Source organism: Mustelus asterias, chromosome 1 (genome assembly GCF_964213995.1).
Source record: "Mustelus asterias chromosome 1, sMusAst1.hap1.1, whole genome shotgun sequence".
NCBI classification, from domain to species: domain Eukaryota; kingdom Metazoa; phylum Chordata; class Chondrichthyes; order Carcharhiniformes; family Triakidae; genus Mustelus; species Mustelus asterias.
Window position 1 is genome coordinate 151,859,329 of NC_135801.1, and position 20,543 is coordinate 151,879,871.

A 20,543-nucleotide genomic window follows, 5' to 3' on the forward strand; every position below is an offset into this window, starting at 1 on the left:
AAATGCACAGAAACACAAAGATGATTCATGAGGCCGAAACTGTTCACTTAGATGACACACAGCTATGCTTCTTGATGAGGTTAACAATCCTGGCTTTTCAGTTAACAGCCTTTTTGCAAATTTTAAATTGGGCACAAAAGACAGTGTTATGGTCTGATCGGATGAAGAACCATGTCTGAGAGACTTTGACTTCGAACAACAGACACACCACTTTGTGGGTTCAGAGGAATCCGACTTCCAGGCATGATTCTGGAACCACTAAGGTATAGTGGCAATGTACATCATCTGTAACCAGTCTTTTTTCCTCTTGAACAGAGACGTAAGTACAGCCCTGACTGTCCTCAAAATGGCAGCACATATCAAGACAACATGACAAGACAATTTACCGTCATAAATTATACAGAACTGCAATTTCCCAAAAGCTCCAACAAGAAAGAGTATCCTTACTGGTACTTTATCTCTGAACTGTCTTCTCTCTTTGACAGTGCGTCATCTGCTACTCTGACAACTATTCTACGGCCAATAAGTTTAGTTCTTAGGTACCTGTATTCACAGTCCTGTAAGAAGTCTCACAACACCAGGTTAAAGTCCAACAGGTTTATTTGGTAGCAAATGTTAGACTTCTTACTGTGCCCCAGTCCAACGCCGGCATCTCCACATCATGACTACCATTCACAGTCCTGTACAGACCATTTGTAGAGTGATGGAAGGGGCCATTAACAGCATGATCAAGTGGCATTTACTCAGCAATAATACTCAGAAATGCTTAGTTTGGGTTCCACCAGGGTCACTCAAACTAAATGTAGTTTGTCCATTTTCGTTGCAGGCGTCAGAAAGCCCGCATTGGTCAGAGTAGCCAACAACTCCGACGGTTACCATAACATCTCCAGTGAAGCACAGATAAGAGAATAACCAACAACCAGAACAGCCTCAACCTCCAGCCCCAACGACTGCTGATGAGGTCAATACTGCAACCACAAAGCAAACGTAGCAACTCCCAGCCAGACAGTGTTAACTATAAAGACAATGGGGAACTACTAGCCAGCCAGGATTTATAACCAACAGACATTCAAACCATCTGTGAAGGATAAAGGAACCCGATCTCCTGTTAGATTCTACTATCTGGAAATGTGTCAAAAGTTTCTGAGATGGAACATCAAAATGTGATTACTTATTCTACAACAATGACTACAGCAGACATGGTAATTAAATTCCTTTGGAATATACAGTGTGCAGGACTTCAAGAACTGGGTTTGCCAAATAAATGCAGAGGAACCTAGAAAGCTGCTAATGGAGCAATAAGGAATCTCTCTCTCTCTCTCTTGGGATAAGTGCAACACCTGGTTCAAGAAATCAATGTAGCCAAGATCTACCAATAAACCAAGAAGTGCAACATCTTCTACACCTAACCTTCTCCAACAAAACAGATAACTTCAACCAGCCACAACATTTAATCATCTATCTCTCAAAGGCAAACAAAGGACATCAAACTGCAATTTTTTTTAACTATTGTTTGGACTCTAAGAAAAAGTCTTGTCATTGGCTCTTTATTGGTCACTGCATCAATAGCAAAAATACATTAGGATTTGAAAAAAATTTCAAAACATCCACCTTTGATGTGACTAACCAAGGAGGCTGAATAGAGGGGAGCCAGTTCACTCCTCCTCATTTGGTTGAAAAATTTCATTGCCATGGCCACCTTCACAACCACTGGGAATAAAGTCATAGCCCTACTTGAAGTTCCAGTTGTGGTTCAGGCAGGTGGCAGAATTCAAGATCTCAGTGAGAGACTGAGTAGACTCAGCCTATATTCCCTGGGATTTAGAAGGTGGTCTCATTGAAATATCTTTAGGGGCTTGACAGGGTAGATACTGAGAGGATGTTTCACTGGTTAGGGATTCTAGAACAAGAGACCCTCAGAATAAGGCTATCAGGAGATTAAGAGAAATATGAGAGTGTAAATATGAGAGTATGCTAGCTGGAAATGTAAAAACAGATTGTAAGAGTTTTTATGAAGATTATAAAAAGGAAGAGAGTAGTTAAAGCAAACATTGATCTCTTAGAAGCGGGGGGGGGGGGACAGTAGAAAGGGAGGGGGGTGGAGAGGGAGGGGGGGTCAGATGGTTCTCTGGTGGGGGGAGAGGAGGGAGATAGGTCAGATGGTCTCTGGTGGGGGGCAGGGAGGCGGGTCAGATGGCTCTCTGGTGGGGAGGGGAGGGAGGCGGGTCAGATGGCTCTCTGGTCGGGGGGTCAGGGGAGGATCTGCTGTCACTCTGCGTGCAATCGGTGGGGGGCCATGATTGGTCTGAGTGCTGGGGGGGGGGTGGGGGATATGTTGTGAGGGTGGGGCAATGTCTGTGGGGGCCAAGGGGGAGGCATTATCGGGCCCGGGACCGATGTGGCAGGGGAGCGTTCTTCTATTTCTTTTTACTGAGCATACACAGTTGAAGACTCCGATCGGAGCTGCAGGGTTTCGGGCGCGACAAGCACCACCGGCACGGGGGCGGCACGGTAGCACAGTGGTTAGCACTGCTGCTTCACAGCTCCAGGGACCTGGGTTCGATTCCCGGCTTGGGTCACTGTCTGTGTGGAGTTTGCACATTCTCCTCGTGTCTGCGTGGGTTTCCTCCGGGTGCTCCGGTTTTCTCCCACAGGCCAAAGATGTGCGGGTTAGGTTGATTGGCCATGCTAAAAAAAAAATTGCCCTTAGTGTCCTGAGATGTGTAGGTTAGAGGGATTTAGTGTGTAAATATGTAGGGATATGGGGGTAGGGCCTGGGTGGGATTGTGGTCGGTGCAGACTCGATGGGCCGATTGGCCTCTTTCTGTACTGTAGGGTTTCTATGATTTCACCCACAGGCTTCTGCAGCGTGATTCAAAATCGCTGCTTTTTTTTCAGGCAGAGTGCGTATGGGGGCGCCAGAGAATGGGTCTAAAAGTCGGATCTGAAACACTCCCAATTTCAGCACTTAGAATCAAAATGGTAAAATCAGGCCCAGAGACTGCAAAGAGGCATAAACAGGTTAAGTGAGTGGGCAACAGGATGGCAGATGGGGAAATGTGAAGCTATTCAATTTGGTTAAAAGAATAGCAGTCCAGAATATTTTTTTAAAGTTGTAACATTTGTAAACATTGATCTTGAAAATGATTTGGTTGTGCCCATACTAAAAAAGCAGAAAATTAGCATGCAGGTACAGCAAACAATTTGGAAAGCAAATAACATGCTGGCCTTTATTGTAAGTGGACTTGAGTACAGGAATAAAGAAGTCTTGCTACATTTGTACAGAGTTTTGGTGAGACCACAACTGGGACCTGGCCTGAAATTTTAGGGAACATATTCCTGCCAACAGTAGCCTTGATGCCACATAATGCCCTGAGGAGCATTGATTGGCATAAAGCAGGAATTCTGCCCTCACTCAGGAGAAAGTCCCTCCAGCCGCAGCACAGCACAGAGCTGCCTGGAACCAAGTCCCAGGACCCAAAGGACAGCTTCCAAGGGAGGGAGGGCTGGGATTGACTGGGGTGTCACAAAAGGGGAAATCGGGGTCTCAGAAGAAAGATGGAATGGAGGTCCAGAGATTACCAGGTCTCAAGAGCCATTTGGTCTACTCCTGCTCCTATTTCTTGTGTTTTTGTGAATCTTTGGAATGTCCTTCCTCAGAGGGCAGAGGATGCTCAGTGTTTGAGTATATTCAAGTGAGATATTGATAGATTTTTGAGTTCTAAAAGAACAGGTTCAGGGCAGTGAGGTTAGGTTGGAGATTAGCCATGATTTTAATGAATGGGGAGCAGGTTCAGAGAAACAAATAGCCTATTCATGTTCTTATTTGCCTTAGTGAAGCAGAAACATCACACACATCATTTCTCATTGAGGTTCAAGTAGGATAATTGCTCCCTGAATACTCTGGGAAGAGATCTCTTGTAGAGAGCACTTCTCTCTTTCTTACACCTCCCTCTTCTAGCAGTTTGTTCTGTTCTGCTTGACCTCTGCTCATTCTCATTACAATGCATTCATGTAGGAAGCAATTCTTTTGTGTAGAAGACCTGAAGTCAGCCAAAAGTCATTCAGCATTTGCCACACCACTCTTTGTAGACTTTTGCAACTTGAAACAACTAAGGAAAGCAAGAAACACTTATAAAATTGTAACAACAACGAGAACAAATCAACAAGCATCAAACCTGTAAGTACTTTATGGTCTTTTACATAGGTGGTGGGGGGGAGGTCCTTCTTGCTGCTTAACATGTGGTCACATGTGTCAGCTTGAGTGTGGAGATCCAAAATGGCAGTGCTAGAATCAAATCAGCACTTCATGATCTCCCTGTTCTGCACACTTTGAGCAGTCACTGCACGTGCACTAATGCCAGTGCCAAGATGGTATGCAGCATGTTTCACATCCAAAGTGTGTGTGCACAATGCATATACCACACCATGTTGGATCTCTAGCAGCACTTAGAGTGCCCAAAACAGGTATCATTAAGCTCAACTTCTCACCCATCATTTGTGTGGACTTTGGAAAGAAATTAGATGATTTAATTTGTGACATATTGAATCATATGGTACTTTCAGAGTTTCCAACCTAACAGTTGATATCAGTTTTTGATGGGATTTTCTGTCAAATACTTCAGAATACATTTCCTCAAAAGATGCCATTGACATAATTATATTACTTACTTTAAAGCTAAATCTCACAATGTTCTGAGGAGCATGGGGGTTGTTGGCTGTAAGAACACGAGTAATTTCTTCCTTCAATTCCTAAAAGAAGATCATATGGTATGTTGTTAAGATTTATATATAGAGTGAAAGTCAGTGATTGCATATTTTCTCATTGAGAAGCAATGTTCAAATAAAACACCCACAGGATCCACAGTACTGTGTTCACCCCTTCCCAAATCAATCATGCGGACAAGCACATCTTTCTGGATGTGCAGCAAGTAAAACTTTGGTAAATTTGCCCCTATAGTAACAAAATTGCAGGGTATTTATGGCAATTCACAATATTTATTTTTGGAAGTTCTTCACCTCAGACACAAGAACATTTACGTCCAGACTTCCCATTGCTAGTCACCAGTAACATCATAAATAGGGCAGTTAGGAACAAAAGATGGACAATTCTGTCCAGTCTCAACCGTTTATTTCTGGGGCTGCAGGGTCTCACATCATTGGAAACACCAACCTCAAAAAGTTTCTACATTTAATATGGGAATGACAAACATACCATTTCATGACATTTAAGCTTGCAAGGCATTACTTCTAAAGGATGCCTATCTGAAATGTGTCCTGTGTCTAACTGTTTTTCGTCATTTATTTTATGCTGGTACTTAGGTGCTCATGAACCTTGAGAGCCATTGTACAACTCTAATTCATCCCTATTTAGAAGAAGGAAACTTCTTACAGTACTTCTTACTGAGAGAGTCAGAGATTATTTTTCTAATTTCAGGGCACCAATGTTGTAGAAAACTGTTGCTACATCCTACTTCTGCACAATTAGTGCACAGGGAGGCTCTATTCCCAAGAGATAATGAGATATCAGGGAGGTAAGAGCTTGCATTAAAGTGGAGCAGCATAGTGGCAGGGACCTGGGTTTGATTTCATTCCAGTCTTGGGTGATTTGTCTGTGTGGAATCTGCATGTTCTCCGCATGTCTGCATGAGTTTGCTCTGGGTGCTCTGGTTTCCTCCCACAGTCCAAACAGTTTGCAGGTTCGAAGAATTGGCCATGCTAAATTTTCCCTTAGTGTCCAATGATGTGTAAATTAGGTGGATTAGCCACCTAATTGGGTTACAGGCGTAGGGCAGGAGGGTGGGCCTGGGTAAGATGTTTTTTCGGAGGAGAGTCAATGCAGTTTTGATGAGCCGAGCGGCCTCCTTCTGCACCGTCAGAATTCCATTCTATTCTATTCAAGTTTTGCCTTTCAAGCCATCCTGAAGTGCTTCACAAGTAATGGAGTACTCATGTTCTAATGTAGGGGAATGAAGCAGCTAAATTCCACATAGCAAGTTCCTAGAAGTGTAATATAAGTGATCAGATTTTAAATTATGGTCCAGATACCAGAAGAACAGTCTGCTCTTGTTCAAAAAATGATTTACGTTCATTTGGGAAATAGTTGGGGCCTTGATTTAATGTCTCATCTGATAGTCAACATCTCCAACAACACGGCAATTCCTCAGTACTCTGCTGAAGTATTGATTATGTGCTCAAGCCTCTGGAGTGAGGCTTGACTTAACAACCTACTGACTCAGAGGTAAGAGTACTACAACTGAACCAAGGCTAAATCTAGATTTTTTGATCGGGACTGTTTAGATCTGAATGTTGAGTGGCAGGTTATGTAAGATATATGAATACCTAACTAATTAATCTTGGATGCTTTCTTTGCAGTAACTTAATCACAGTATGTTATACTTTCAATAACACTACAAGAAAGAGATCATGACAGGGTAATCACCTACCTGAGTGACCACACAAAATACTTAGAGTCATAGAGGTTTACAGCATGGAAACAGGCCCTTCAGCACAACTTGTCCATGCCAGTTTGTACCATTAAGCTAGTCCCAATTGCCCACGTTTGTCCCATATCTTAGTCACCAACCTTATCTGCTGGCCTTAGTATAGCTATCTTGACAGACCCTGGTGTAAGTTGTGCCATTGAATATAGGACACCCACAGTTCCCAAGCAGCATAGGATTGGTTGATCCGGTTAAAATAACATTTATAATGACTTAGAATTTGACTCTTGCTCTTTCCAGATGCACTGCAATGGTGACCTATGAAGATTACTCCATAAGAGGCATAAGACATAAGACATAAGAGGCTATGTTGCGCAGGTTTGAAGGGATCTTTTCCTGTCCAACATTATTTGTGTGCTCACACATAAATATCTCATGTAGAATCAACTGCACTTCAACAAGTATCAACAGCTGGACAGTGAGTTACCTCATCATTTATTTATGGTATACTTTTTTACATTCATGGTCAGGAAACTTGCATAAATTCAAATATGCTTTCACACATACTGAAATTCCAGTTTAAATCAAGATTAAATTTTTAAGAAAGACGATACAGTTATTACCTCAACACACATAATCTAATCATAATAGCACCCATTCAGTCAACCACACAAGATGCAAACACACAAGAAAAAGTGATTACAAATGAGATAGCATTTAGGTTGTCCAAAGAGGCCAAAATTCACTCTTACCCTTTAGTTTTCAAGATGATAGCTGGAAATCTTGCAGAACGGAAGATTCTCTCATTGTTCATTGAAAACATTGGAGGTTGGAAGTTTCTGCCAATTTATTCACAGTACTTTACACCTGGCAACTGTAGGTTTCTAGCTTACTTTTGCAATTCAGCAGAAAAAATAAAGCTAGCCCTCATTCTCTGCGAGGAAAGGGATGCCAGGCAGGATACTTTATCAAGAGAGGCTATCTTCCCTCTGTGTTCTTTGTCGCCCAGCCAAACTGAAATTGGCTCCTCAAGCTGTGAGTTACTAAGGTGTTTCTTACCATAAACTAGTTTTTGTCATGTGATCACAGTATCAATGTTTACATTGTCCACTTTAAAGATCCTGATAATGTTAACATTGACACAGAATGGAGTTTGTATCTCAGCCACTTGCATCTCATTGGGCGGGATTATTCCTCCTGGGACTAGGTCCCATGGCAGGGACAATATAGGGTTTCTTCCACAGAGGCTGGTGGAATTCAGAAGGTAATATGCAATACCAACCTCATTAATTATGCAATCAAGGATTTCCCAATGTATCACGTGGTGGGGCAAGCTAGATGGCACGCACCCTGCCATCAAATCTGGACACCATGTTTAAAAGGCCCCCAGACACAACTTACTAAAAAGTGAATAGAGATGACAAGAAGTGGACAGGAAGCTGCAGCACAAACATTTAGCGACTCATCACTGGATGTTCTCCTCAAGTGGGTGGAGGGCAGGAGGACTCTGGTGAAGTCTTTGGATGAAAGTCTAATCCTTGGGTAAAATCTCTGGATGTAGTCTGATTCCTGGATGAGGTGTCTGGATGAAGGTTTGACTCCTGGGCGAAGTTGCCGTGCTGAGAACAACCATCTCCTGGATGCTGCTGCATGGAGAAAGATCCATCTGGTTGATACTCCATTCACATGGTGCTGAACATTGTGTTCCAGAGTCCAGAGGCTGGAGGCCTCCATCTTCACTAAAGATCTCTACAAGCTGTCCTTGTGGACAGACTTTTACATGTCATGTCAGCTTGATTTCTGCTGGGTCACGAATGATCGAGTATGTGGGGAGTGAGTCCAATCGGGCATTTAAGTGCATCTCAACACCAGGATACAAATTGATTTCACACCATGCCGAGCAGTAGTGGAAGATCCTGCTCACATTTTACACAGCATAAAACAAGTATTTGTACCTCCTGCCACATTCTACTCCTCTCCCCCCACCCCCACCCCAACCCATTAAGTCTGCTACAGGGAGGGGGTCATGGGAAATTCTCTCCCATTGTCATCAAATCTTTTTTTTTTCACACCCATATTGTGCAATTTCAGTTTGCATATACTAAGAACGGGATCTTCTGGCTGTGCTCACCCAAGACTGGAAAATTCTGTCCGAGGTCAAGGGACCTTTGCATGGTCCTGTCCTGCCTGCTACAATTCCCATGGCATGCAAGACTGGAAAATTCTGCCTTAAGTCTGGGAAGTCACTGTACCTTTGTTTCTGTGGACAGTTAGACAATCGGAACGGTTAACTCCAGAAGAAAGATCTGTTGCACTCTAATGTCTCTTTGAAGTAATATATCAGAAAGGTTGTTTAGATTTTAATATCCTGACCAGACAAGCAGGCTAATTCCAGCACTGGACAGTTTCATATATTTGCAGACAAAGGGAGAAGCTCACCTGACATCACCTTGACTCAATCTTGTGTTAAGGAAAATGGTCAATTTATATTTTCTTTTAGTGTTTCATAAATTGATGGGCATAACTATGTAAATCCCTCATCAACCCCCTCTGTTACCTCATTAAAAACTTCCAGCAAAATAGTTACACAAGATTTTCCCTCAACAAATCCATGCTAGCTTTCCTTAATTAAACAACATTTGACCAAGTGACTGTTATCTTCGTCCTGAATTATTGTTTCTCGAAGATTTCCTACCATTGAGGTTAAACTGACTGATCTCTAGTTGCAGGGCTTATCTTTACATAGATATAAACATAGAAAATAGGAGCAGGAACAAGCATTCAGCCCTTTGAGCCTGCTCCACCATTCAACATGATTACCACTGATCCTATATTTCAACACCATACTCCAACACTATCCCCATACTCATGACACCTTTAGCAACTAGAAATCTATCCGTTTCCTTCTTAAGTATATTCAGTGATTTGGCCTCCATAGCCTTCTGTGGTAGAGAATTCCACAGGTACACCACCCTCTGATTGAAAAAGGTTTTCATCTCAGTCCTACATGGCCTACCTCGTATCCTAAAAGTGTGACCCTTAGTTCGAGACACCCCAGCAGGAAGAAACAACTTCCATGCATCCAGTCCATCCAGCCCTGTCAAAATGTTCTACATTTCAATGAGATCCCCTCTCATTCTTCTAAATTACAGTGAATATTGGCTCAGTCGACACAATCTCTCTTCATACGACAATCCTGCCATTCCAGGAATCAGTCTAATGAACCTTCGCTGCACGCTCTCAATGTCAAGTATATCTTTTCTTTGATACAGCAACCCAAACTGCACTAAATACTTCACGTGTGGCCTTACCAAGGCCCAGTACAGCTGCAGTAAGACATCCTTGCTCCTTTACTCCAGTCTTCTTGCAATGAAGGCGAACATATCATTTGCCTTCCTAACTGCTTTGCTTGCTTTCAGTGACTGGATTACAAGGACACCCAGGTTCCTTTGTATGTCAACATTTCCTAATCAATGACCATTTAAATACTACTCTGCCATTCTGTTTCTCTACCCAAAGTGGATAACTTCACATTTATCCACATTATATTGCATCTGCAAAATATTTGCCCACTCACTGAAATTATCTAAATCATTTTGAAATCCTCTTAATATCTTCCTCACCACTCATATTCCCACCAAGTTTCCTGTCGTCAGCAAACTTGGAAATGTTACTTTTGGTTCCCTCGTCCAAATCATTGATGCATATTGTGAACAGTTGAGGCCCAAACACTGATCCCTGCAGGACCCCGCTAGTCACCAACCGCCACTTCAAAAAAGACCCATTTATTCCTAATCTTTGTTTCCTGTCTGCTAACCAATTCTCAATCCATGCCAAGATAGCACCCCCAATCCCATGAACTTTAATTTTGTAAACTAACCTCTTATGTGGGACTTTATCAAAAGCTTCCTGAAAATTCAAATAGACCACATTCTCTGATTCTCCTTTATCCATTCTACTTGTTACATCCTCAAAAATCTCTGAATTTATCAAACATGATTTCACTTTCATAAGTCCACGTTGACGTTGTCTAATCCCATTGATGTTTTCTAAGTGTCGTGTTATCACATCCTTTATAATGGACTCTAGAATGTTGCCCACTACTGATGTCCAGATAACCAGTCTGCAATTCCCTGTTTTCTCCCTCCCTCCTGTTTTAAATTGCAGGGTTACATTTGCCACCCTCCAAGCTGCCAAGAACATTTCAGAATCTATAGAATTCTGGAAGGTGACAGCCAATGCATCCACTATTTCCATGACCACCTCCTTTCGTACCCTGGGATGTAGTTTATCAGGGCCTGGGGATTTATTGGCTTTCCGTCCCATTTATTTCCCCAACACTATTTTTCTAGTAATATTAATTTCCTTCAATTCCTCCTTCTCACTGGATCCCCGATTCCTTAGCATTTCTGGGAAGTTATATGTGTCTTCAAAGAACAAAGAAAATTACAGCACAGGAACAGGCCCTTCGGCCCCTCAAGCCTGCACCGACCATGCTGCCTGACCGAACGAGAAACCCCCTACGCTTCCGGGGATCATATTCCTCTATTCCCATCCTATTCATGTATTTGTCCATATGCCCCTTAAAACTCACTATCGTATCTGCTTCCACCACCTCCCCCAGCAGCGAGTTCCAGGCACCCACCACCCTCTGTGTAAAAAACTTGCCTCGTACATCTCCTTTAAATCTTGCCCCTCGCACCTTAAATCTGTGCTCCCTAGTAATTGACTCTTTCACCCTGGGAAAAAGCTTCTGACTATCCACTCTGTCCATGCCCCTCATAATCTTGTAAACTTCTATCAGGTCACCCCTCAACCTTCTTCGTTCCAGTGACAACAAACCAAGTTTCTCCAACCTCTCCTCATAGCTAATGCCCTCCATACTAGGTAACATCCTGGTAAATCTTTTCTGTACCCTCTCCAAAGCCTCCACATCCTTCTGGTAGTGTGGCGCCTAGAATTGAACACTATATTCCAAGTGCGGCCTAACTAAGGTTCTATAAAGCTGTAACATGTCTTGCCAATTTTTAAACTCAATGCCCCAGCGATGAAGGCAAGCATGCCGTATGCCTTCTTGACTACCTTCTCCACCAGCATTGCCACCTTCAGTGACCTATGTACCAGTACACCCAGATCCCTTTGCCTATCAATACTCTTAAGGGTTCTGCCATTTACTGTATATTTCCTATCTTTATTAGATCTTCCAAAATGCATTACCTCACATTTGTCCAGATTAAACTCCATCTGTCATCTCTCCGCCCAAGCCTCCAACCGATCTATATCCTGGTCCTCATCGCTATCCACAAATCCACCAACCTTTTTGTCATCCTCAAACTTACTAATCAAACCAGTTACATTTTCTTCCAAACCATTTATATATATGACAAACAGCAAAGGTCTCAGCACTGATCCCTGAGGAATGCCACTTGTCACAGCCTTCCATTCAGAAACACATCCTTCCACTGCTACCCTCTGTCTTCTATGACCGAGCCAATTCTGTATCCACCTTGCCAACTCACCTCTGATCCCATGCGACTTCACCTTCTGCACCAGTCTGCCATGAGGGACCTTGTCAAAGGCCTTACTGAAGTCCATGTAGACAACATCTACTGCCCTACCCTCATCAATCATCTTTGTCGCTTCCTCAAAAAACTCAATCAAGTTAGTGAGACATGACCTCCCCTTCACAAAACCATGTTGCCTCTCGCTAATACATCCACTTATTTCCAAATGGGAGTAAATCCTGTCTCAAAGAATTCTCTCCAATAATTTCCCTACCACTGACGTAAGGCTCACCAGCCTGTAATTTCCTGGATTGTTCTTGCTACCCTTCTTAAACAAAGGAACAACATTGGCTATTCTCCAATCCTCTGGGACCTCCCCTCACCTTCCTCCATGAAGACAGAATTAGAGTAGTTGTTTAATTTCTCTGCCATTTCCTTGATCTCTATTATAAATTCTCCTGCTTCAGACTGTACGGGACCTACATTTGTCTTTAGTAATCTTTTTATTTTTATATGCTTATGGAAGCTTTTACAGTTCATTTTTGTTACTTGCAAGTACACCTTCATACTCTATTTTCCCCTCTTAATTAATCCTTTTGTCCTCCTTTGCTAAAACTGAACTTCTCTCAATCCTCAGATTTGCTACTTTTTCTAGAAACTTTATATGTTACCTCTTTCGATCAAACACTATCCTTAATTTCTTTTTGAAGCCATGATCGGGCCAGTTTTCTGAAGGGTGCAAAATTTTCAATTCTCCAGTCCTCTGGCACCACACCTGAGTCTAAGAAAGATTATGGTCTGTGCCTCTGCAACTTCCATTCTCACTTCCCTTCGTATCCTTGGATGCATCTCACCCAGTCCATTACTAGGCTGGAAAAGGAAAGAAATGAAAGGAAACCTTCTTCCAGTCTGTTGGATTATCACTTTTCCTTGTATTTGTGTAAGCCTTTAATTTTACATTGATACAATGTCTTACTCATTTGTTAAACCTGAGTGCAAGTCTTTAACTGTTAAGGTTATGTATTCATTTTGTATTGAAGTCAGCAAATGAGAAGGTTACTGTTTGGCTTTGGGGATTTGCATTTGCGAAATAAATAAATTGCACCAAATGTTTTGCTGAATTCTTATCTGTATGTTTGCCAATCAAAAGTTCAACCTAATTTAGTTTACCTGGCTTAGGCTACGAGCTTCTTCCTCAAAACTTAACATGAAATTCAATCATAATATGACACTACTTCCAAGATGGTTTCCTATAATCAAATTGTTTACGCATTCTGCTTCATTATCCATCACTAAATCTAGCATGACTGCTTTTTAATTCAAAACATTATTCTAGATAAACTTTCCCATGTGCATTCTAGAAATGTATTAATTTCCCCACTGAGTTGCTCTGCTTCTCCCAATCTACAACAAAATTAAATCTCCAACTATAACATATTATTGTTGTTGCATACTTCCTTGCCATCCATATTTAAACAATCCTCTATTTCATCACTGTCTATAGACAACTCCCACTAGAGACGAGTATCTTTTGCTGTTCTTTAACTTTGTGCATAAATTTTCCACTACTTGATTACCCTTATTGAAATCCCATGTTTCCACCACTGTAATTGTGTCTTTTTTCAATATTGCTTCTTCCATTTCTAAATTTCCAAAGGAAATCATTTATAAATCTTCAAAAGCCTGTAATAGTTACCTTTAACTCTCTCTCTCTCTCTCTCTCTCTCTCTCTACTGCTTGTAGATGCTCTTACCAGGATATTTGCTGTCATGGTATGTAATGCTTGTCTGTCTTGCGTCTTCCTCACACATCCACAGTTCGTCTGCAACGACTCTGCAACATCCGTCATCCAATTACACCTTGTTCAATCCCTCTTTCTGTTGCCCTATACTTTGTCCTCTAGCAGAGAACACTGGAGCTTTTCAGCTCTGATTAAATGGCTCTCAATCATAGATGGAAAACAGTCACTTGGAAAAGTTAGAAGTTCAAATACTGGCTGATGCTGAATTAGCCAATCCGATATCTGTGGTAATTGCAGTTTTCTAAATTTCTAAATAAAGAATGTCCATTTAGAGAGGTACTAATATACTGTTAATGACAATGGAATTTTTCCCTAGCAAGGGTTGAGACCTTCGGAAAATAAAGAGATAATGGACAACAAACATATAGATACGGGGGGACGGGGGGGGTACGGGGGACGGGGAGGGGGGGGGGGGAACGACACCCTAACTGTGTACCAACTTAAACATCTAAACCCAACAAGAATTACAGTTCCCAGCAAAGATTTAAAAACTGTAGCAAATAAGTTATTGGAACATATTTAATTCATATATTTTAAAGGAAGTTTCCTGCACAATTTTAGATCACCATAGGCTCCAATTTTCCATGAAATATATACTTAAATCATACGACGTTACTTACTTGTTCAGTAAGCTCCAGCTGATCAGGAGGTTTAATAAGTGACTTCCCCAAATTCCAGTCATCTCCATCTCCCATGTCAGTTCCATCATCATCATCCTATAACAAAATGGCATAGTTTTAATTCTTTGAGAAATACTCATGCAAAAAGCACAAAGTGACATGGTTTAATGGACATAATCAAAATCTCTTGAGAATCAAAAAGGGGCCTGATTCTCCCATCGCGATGCGCAAATTTCTTGGCACGTTGGGTTGGGAGATGCATGTGACCGCCATTTCGTGGGATCCCTGCGAGCGTTTGCGACCCACGCGCATCTCCCAACTGAAAACAAATGGTGCCGTTGGGACTGCGCTGAAAACCAGCATACTGCTGATTTGCATCACTTACCATACTTTAGCATGCCATTATCGGGATCGACGCGGCAATCTCCACCCACATTAGCGTCTCCCACCTCTTTGGTGTGATGTCACTTTGGTGCGAATCAGAGTAAGTTTACAAAGGTCTCAACCTTGCGTGGCAGCCTTGAACTGGCGGGAGGAGGTAAGTGCTGCAAGTGGAGCACGGAGGATGTTGCAGGCAGGCCCTGGAGATGCTTGTTGCGTTTCTTCCTGGCTGTCTTCAGGCAGTGGAGCAGTGATATCGGGGTGGGGGGGGCTTCTATTTTCTCAGAGCTCTGTGGGGGAGCGTCCCAACATGAGTCCTGCTCAGCCTCTCCCTTCAAGGCAGTGCTGTAGCTCTGTGGGGGAGGGTTCCTTTAGGAGTCCTGCTCAACCTTTCTCTTCAAGGCACTGTCAGGTGGCATTGCCTGGCCACGGGGTGTGGTCAGGGACAGCACTGAGTGCTGGGGTTCGTGTGGGGGTGGCGGGGAGGGGGGGGGGGGGGGGGGAGGAGTGCGCCATGTGGTGACTGAGGACTGCCCAGATGAAGCAGCTGCTGCTCCGGGCCGGGGTGCCGAGTTTCATACATAGACTGCCTGAAATCTGCAGTCACTGGGCACCATTTGGTGATAATTTGCAGTCTGTTCCTGCTCTGTGACACGGACCAGCAACACGTGCCTGTAATGGATGCTGCAGTTGCACACATGGCAATGGCTCAAGGGTGCGCATTGCCCACGACTGCACACTGACCTGCATAATCTGAGCCAGCATTTGTCATGATGGGAACTTCACACAAATTAAACAGGTCACGCTTGGCACCATGGATTGTGTGGTGTTGCCAGCACCCACAAGTGGGGATACTAGCCCAATGAGGGATTGGGGTGGTGCTGGGTCTATGCAGCCAATGACATTAATCTGTCATTCCTTGCTCTTTCCAAACCTCATTGTTCAGATGGGTCTGATTTGATTTGATTTGATTTATTATTGTCACATGTATTAGTATACAGTGAAAGTATTGTTTCTTGCATGCTATACAGACAAAGCATACAGTTTATAGAGAAGAAAATGAGAGAGTGTAGAATGTAGTGTTACAGTCATAGCTAGGATGTAAAGAAAGATCAACTTAATGCAAGGTAGGTCCATTCAAAGGTCTGATGGCAGCAGAGAAGAAGCTGACCTCAGACTTTTGTATCTTTTTCCAGACAGAAGAAGGTAGAAGAGAGAATGTCCGGGGTACGCGGGGTCCTCAATTATGCTGGATGCTTTGCTGAGGCAGCAGGAAGTGTAGACAGAGTCAATGGATAGGAAGCTGGTTCGATTTGGAGCTGGCCATTATGGTGGCGGAGGAGGTGGCGTGCGTGGAGAGACCACCGCAGGACCAGCCAATAACAGTCCCTCAGGAAGGAGGGCAGGGGCTGCCGCTGAGGGCCAGGGGGTGGGTGAGCAACCTCCCGAAAGGGTGCACAGAAGGCGGAGGGTGCCGAGGGCAAGGAGGTTCACTAATGTCCTTTAGGGAAGGAAATCTGCCGTCCTTACCTGGTCTGGCCTACATGTGACACCAGAGCCACAGCAATGGCGTTGACTCTCAACTGCCCTCTGAAATGGCCTAGCAAGCCACTCAGTTGTAACAATCGCAACAAAATCTCAAAAAAGAAATGAAACCGGACAGACCACCTGGCATTGACCTAAGCACTGGAAAAGACAATGGCAAAACAAACAGCCCTGTCGACCCTGCAAAGTCCTCCTTACTGACATCTGGGGGCTACTGCCAAAATTGGGAGAGCTTTCTCACAGCTGTCTCACCTTAAACCTATGCCCTCTAGTTTTAGACTCCCCTTCCTTTGGGAAAAGATATTGACTATCTACCTTGTCTATGCCCCTCATTATTTTATAGACCTCTATAAGGTCACCCCTCAGCCTCCTACGCTCCAGAGAAAAAAGTCCCAGTCTCTTCAGCTTCTCCTTATAACTCAAACCATCAAGTTCCGGTAGCATCCTAGTAAATCCTCTCTGCACTCTTTCTAGTTTAATAATATCCTTTCTATAATAGGGTGACCAGAATTGCACACAGTATTCCAAGTGTGGCCTTACCAATGTCTTGTACAACTTCAACAAGACGTCCCAACTCCTGTAGTCAATGTTCTGACCGATGAAACCAAGCATGCCGAATGCCTTCGTCACCACTCTGTCCACCTGTGACTCCACTTTCAAGGAGCTATGAACATGCACCCCTACATCTCTTTGTTCTGTAACTCTCCCCAACGCCCTACCATTAACTGTACCATTAACAAGTCCTGCCCTGGTTCAATCTACCAAAATGCATCACCTCACATTTGTCTATAGCCTGACATAGTCGTTCTCACGGAATCATACCTTACAGATAACACCCCAGACACCACCATTACCATCCCTGGATATGTCCTGTCCCACCGGCAGGACAGACCCAGCAGAGGTGGCGACACAGTGGTATACAGTCGGGAGGGAGTTGCCCTGGGAGTCCTTAACATCGAGTCTGGGCCCCATGAAGTCTCATGGCTTCAGGTTAAACATGGGCAAGGAAACCACATACCGTCCTCCTTCGGCTGATGAATCAGTATTCCTCCATGTTAAACAGCACTTGGGGGATTTCAATGTCCACCACCATGAGTGGCTCGGCAGCAGCACTACTGATCGAGCTGGTCGAGTCCTGAAGGATATAACTGTTAGACTGGGTCTGCAGCAGGTGGTGAAGGAACCAACAGGAGGAAATAACATACTTGACCTCATCCTTACCAATCTGCCGGCTGCAGGTGCATCTGTCCATGATAGTATCGGTAAGAGTGACCACTGCACAGTCCTTGTGGAGACGAAGTCCCACCTTCACACTGAGAATAACCTCCATCGTGTTGTGTGGCACTATCACCGTGCTAAATAGGACAGATTTCGAACCGATTTAAAACTCAAGCCTGGGCATCCACGAGGCGCTGTGGGCCATCAACAGCAGCAGAACTGTACTCCAGCACAATCTGCAACCTCATGGCCTGGCAAATCCCCCACTCAACCATTACCATCATGCCAGGGGATCAACTCTGGTTCAATGGAGAGTGCAGGAGGGCATGCCAGGAGCAGCACCAGGCATACCTAAAAATGAGGTGTCAACCTGGTGAAGCTACCAAACAGGACTACTTGCATGCCAAATGGAAAAAACAGCAAGTGATAGACAGAGCTAAGCGACCTGCAGTCCTTCCACATCCAGTCGTGAATGGTGGTGGACAATTAAACAACTCACTAGAGGAGGAGGCTCCACAGATATCCCCATCCTAAATGATGGAGGGGCCCAGCACATCTGTGCTAAAGATAAGGCTGAAGTATTTGCAACAACCTTCAGCCAGAAGTGCCAAGTGGATGATCCATCTCGGCCTCCTCCAGTGGTCCCCAGCATCTCAGATGCCAGCCTCCAGCCAATTCGATTCACTCCACGCGATATCAAGAAACGGTTGGAGGCCCTGATAACACTCCGGCAATAGTACTGAAGACTTGTGTTCTGGAACTTGCCGCTCCCCTAGCCAAGCTCTTCCAGAACAGTTACAACAACTACCCAACAATGTGGAAAATTGCCCAGGTATGTCCTGTACACAAAAGGCAGGACAAATCCAACCCGGCCAATTACCACCCTGTCAGTCTACTCTCAATCATCAGTAAAGTAATGGAAGGGGGTCATCAACAGTGCTATCAAGCAGCACCTGCTCAGCAATAACCTGCTCAGTGATGCCCAGTTTGGGTTTCGCCAGGGTCACTCAACTCCTGAACTCATTACAGCCTTGGTTCAAACATGGACAAAAGAGCTGAATTCCAGAGGTGAGGTAAGAGTGACAGCCCTTGACATCGAGGCCGCATTCGGCCGAGTGTGGCATCAAGGAGCCCTAGTGAAACTAGAATCAATGGGTATCAGGGAGCAAACTCTCTGCTAGTTGGAGTCATACCTGGTACATGGGAAGACAGTTGTGGTTGAGGAGGGTCAGTCATCTCAGCTCCAGGACACCTCTGCAGGAGTCCCTCAGGGTAGTGTCCTAGGCCCAACAATCTTCAGCTGTTTTATCAATGACCTTCCCTCCATCATAAGGTCAGAAGTGGGGATATTCACCGATGATTGCACAATGTTCAGCACCATTTGCGACTCCTCAGATACTGAAGCAGTCCATGTTCAAATGCAACAAGATCTGGACAATATCCAGGCTTGGGCTGACAAGTGGCAAGTAACTTTTGCGCCACACAAATGCCAGACAATGACCATCACCAATAAGAGACACTCTAACCACCGTCCCTTGACATTCAACGGTGTTACCATCACTGAATCACCCACTGTCAACATCCTTGGGGTTAACATTGACCAGAAACTCAACTGGACTCACCACATAAACACAGTGGTTACAAGAGCTGGTCAGAGGCTAGGGATAACTCACCTCCTGACTTCTCAAAACCTATCCACCATCTACAAGGCACAAGTCAGGAATGTGGTGGAATACTCCCCACTTGCCTGGATGGGTGCAGCTCCAACAACACTCAAGAAGCTTGACACCATCCAGGACAAAGCAGTCCACTTGATTGGCACCACATCTACAAACATTCAATCCCTCCACCATCGACGCTCAGTAGCAGCAGTGTGTACTATCTATAAGATGCACTGCAGCAATTCACCAAAGATCCTTCGACAGCACCTTCCAGACCCACGACCACTTCCATCCAGAAAGACAAGGGCAGCAGATAAATGGGAACACCACCACCTGCAAGTTCCCCTCCAAGCCACTCACCATCTTGACTTGGAAATATATCACCGTTCCTTCGCAGTCGCTGGGTCAAAATCCTGGAATTCCCTCCCTAACGGCATTGTGGGTCAACCCACAGAACATGGACTGCAGCGATTCAAGAAGGCAGCTCACCACCACCTTCTCAAGGGCAACTAGGGATGGACAATAAATGCTGGCCAGCCAGTGACGCCCGTGTCCCACCAATGAATTTTAAAAAAGGTACAGGCCCCGGAATTCATTTGAGGCCCTCCCGGAGGTGATGTGCCGTCACCGGTTGTGGCTCGCCAAGAGCACGGTGCGGCACCTATGTGAGGTGCTCGCACACCTGGCACCTCACTCCCTAAGGTAGGATTCGAGAGCCGTGGATAACCAGGGAAATTGAGGATCTGATTAAAATGAAAAGGGAGGCGTACGTTAAGTCCAGGCAACTAAAAACAGATGGAGCTCTGGAGGAATACAGAGAGAGTAGGAAAGATCTCAAACGGGGAGTTAGAAGGGCAAAAAGAGGGCACGAGATGTTCTTGGCAGGCAGGATTAAGGAGAATCCTAAGGCATTCTATTCATACGTTAGGAACAAAAGAGTTGTCAGGGAGAAAATCGGACCTCTCAGGGACAAAGGAGGGGAATTATGCTTAGAACCCAAGGGAATAGGGGAGATCCTAAATGAATACTTTGCATCGGTATTCACGAAGGAGAGAGGCGTGTTAACCGGGAGTGTCTCGGAGGGAGGTGTTGACCCGTTAGAGAAAATCTCCATTACGAGAGAGGAAGTGTTAGGTTTTTTAGGGAACATTAAAACTGACAAAGCCCCAAGGCCTGATGGCATCTATCCTCGACTGCTCAGGGAGACGAGAGGTGAAATTGCTGGGCCTCTGACGGAAATCTTTGTCGCTTCTTTGGACACGGGTGAGGTCCCTGAGGATTGGAGGATAGCGAATGTGGTCCCGTTGTTTAAGAAGGGTAGCAGGGATAACCCAGGAAATTATAGGCCGGTGAGCTTGACGTCCGTGGTA

The 20,543-nt window shown here is 44.3% G+C and overlaps 1 protein-coding gene across 1 annotated transcript in view; it reads right to left on the minus strand.

Moving 5' to 3' along the window:
* The window catches only part of dnai1.2 (dynein, axonemal, intermediate chain 1, paralog 2), a 208,152-nt gene extending 192,786 nt beyond the window's left edge, over positions 1-15,366 (minus strand). Inside the window, exons 1-3 of the mRNA XM_078242014.1 lie at positions 15,331-15,366; positions 14,369-14,464; positions 4,672-4,752 (exon numbers count right to left, since the gene is read on the minus strand). Coding sequence (XP_078098140.1) covers positions 4,672-4,752; positions 14,369-14,464; positions 15,331-15,366 — 213 coding nt within the window. The remainder of the gene's footprint in view (positions 1-4,671; positions 4,753-14,368; positions 14,465-15,330) is intronic.
* Positions 15,367-20,543: the final 5,177 nt, after the last annotated feature.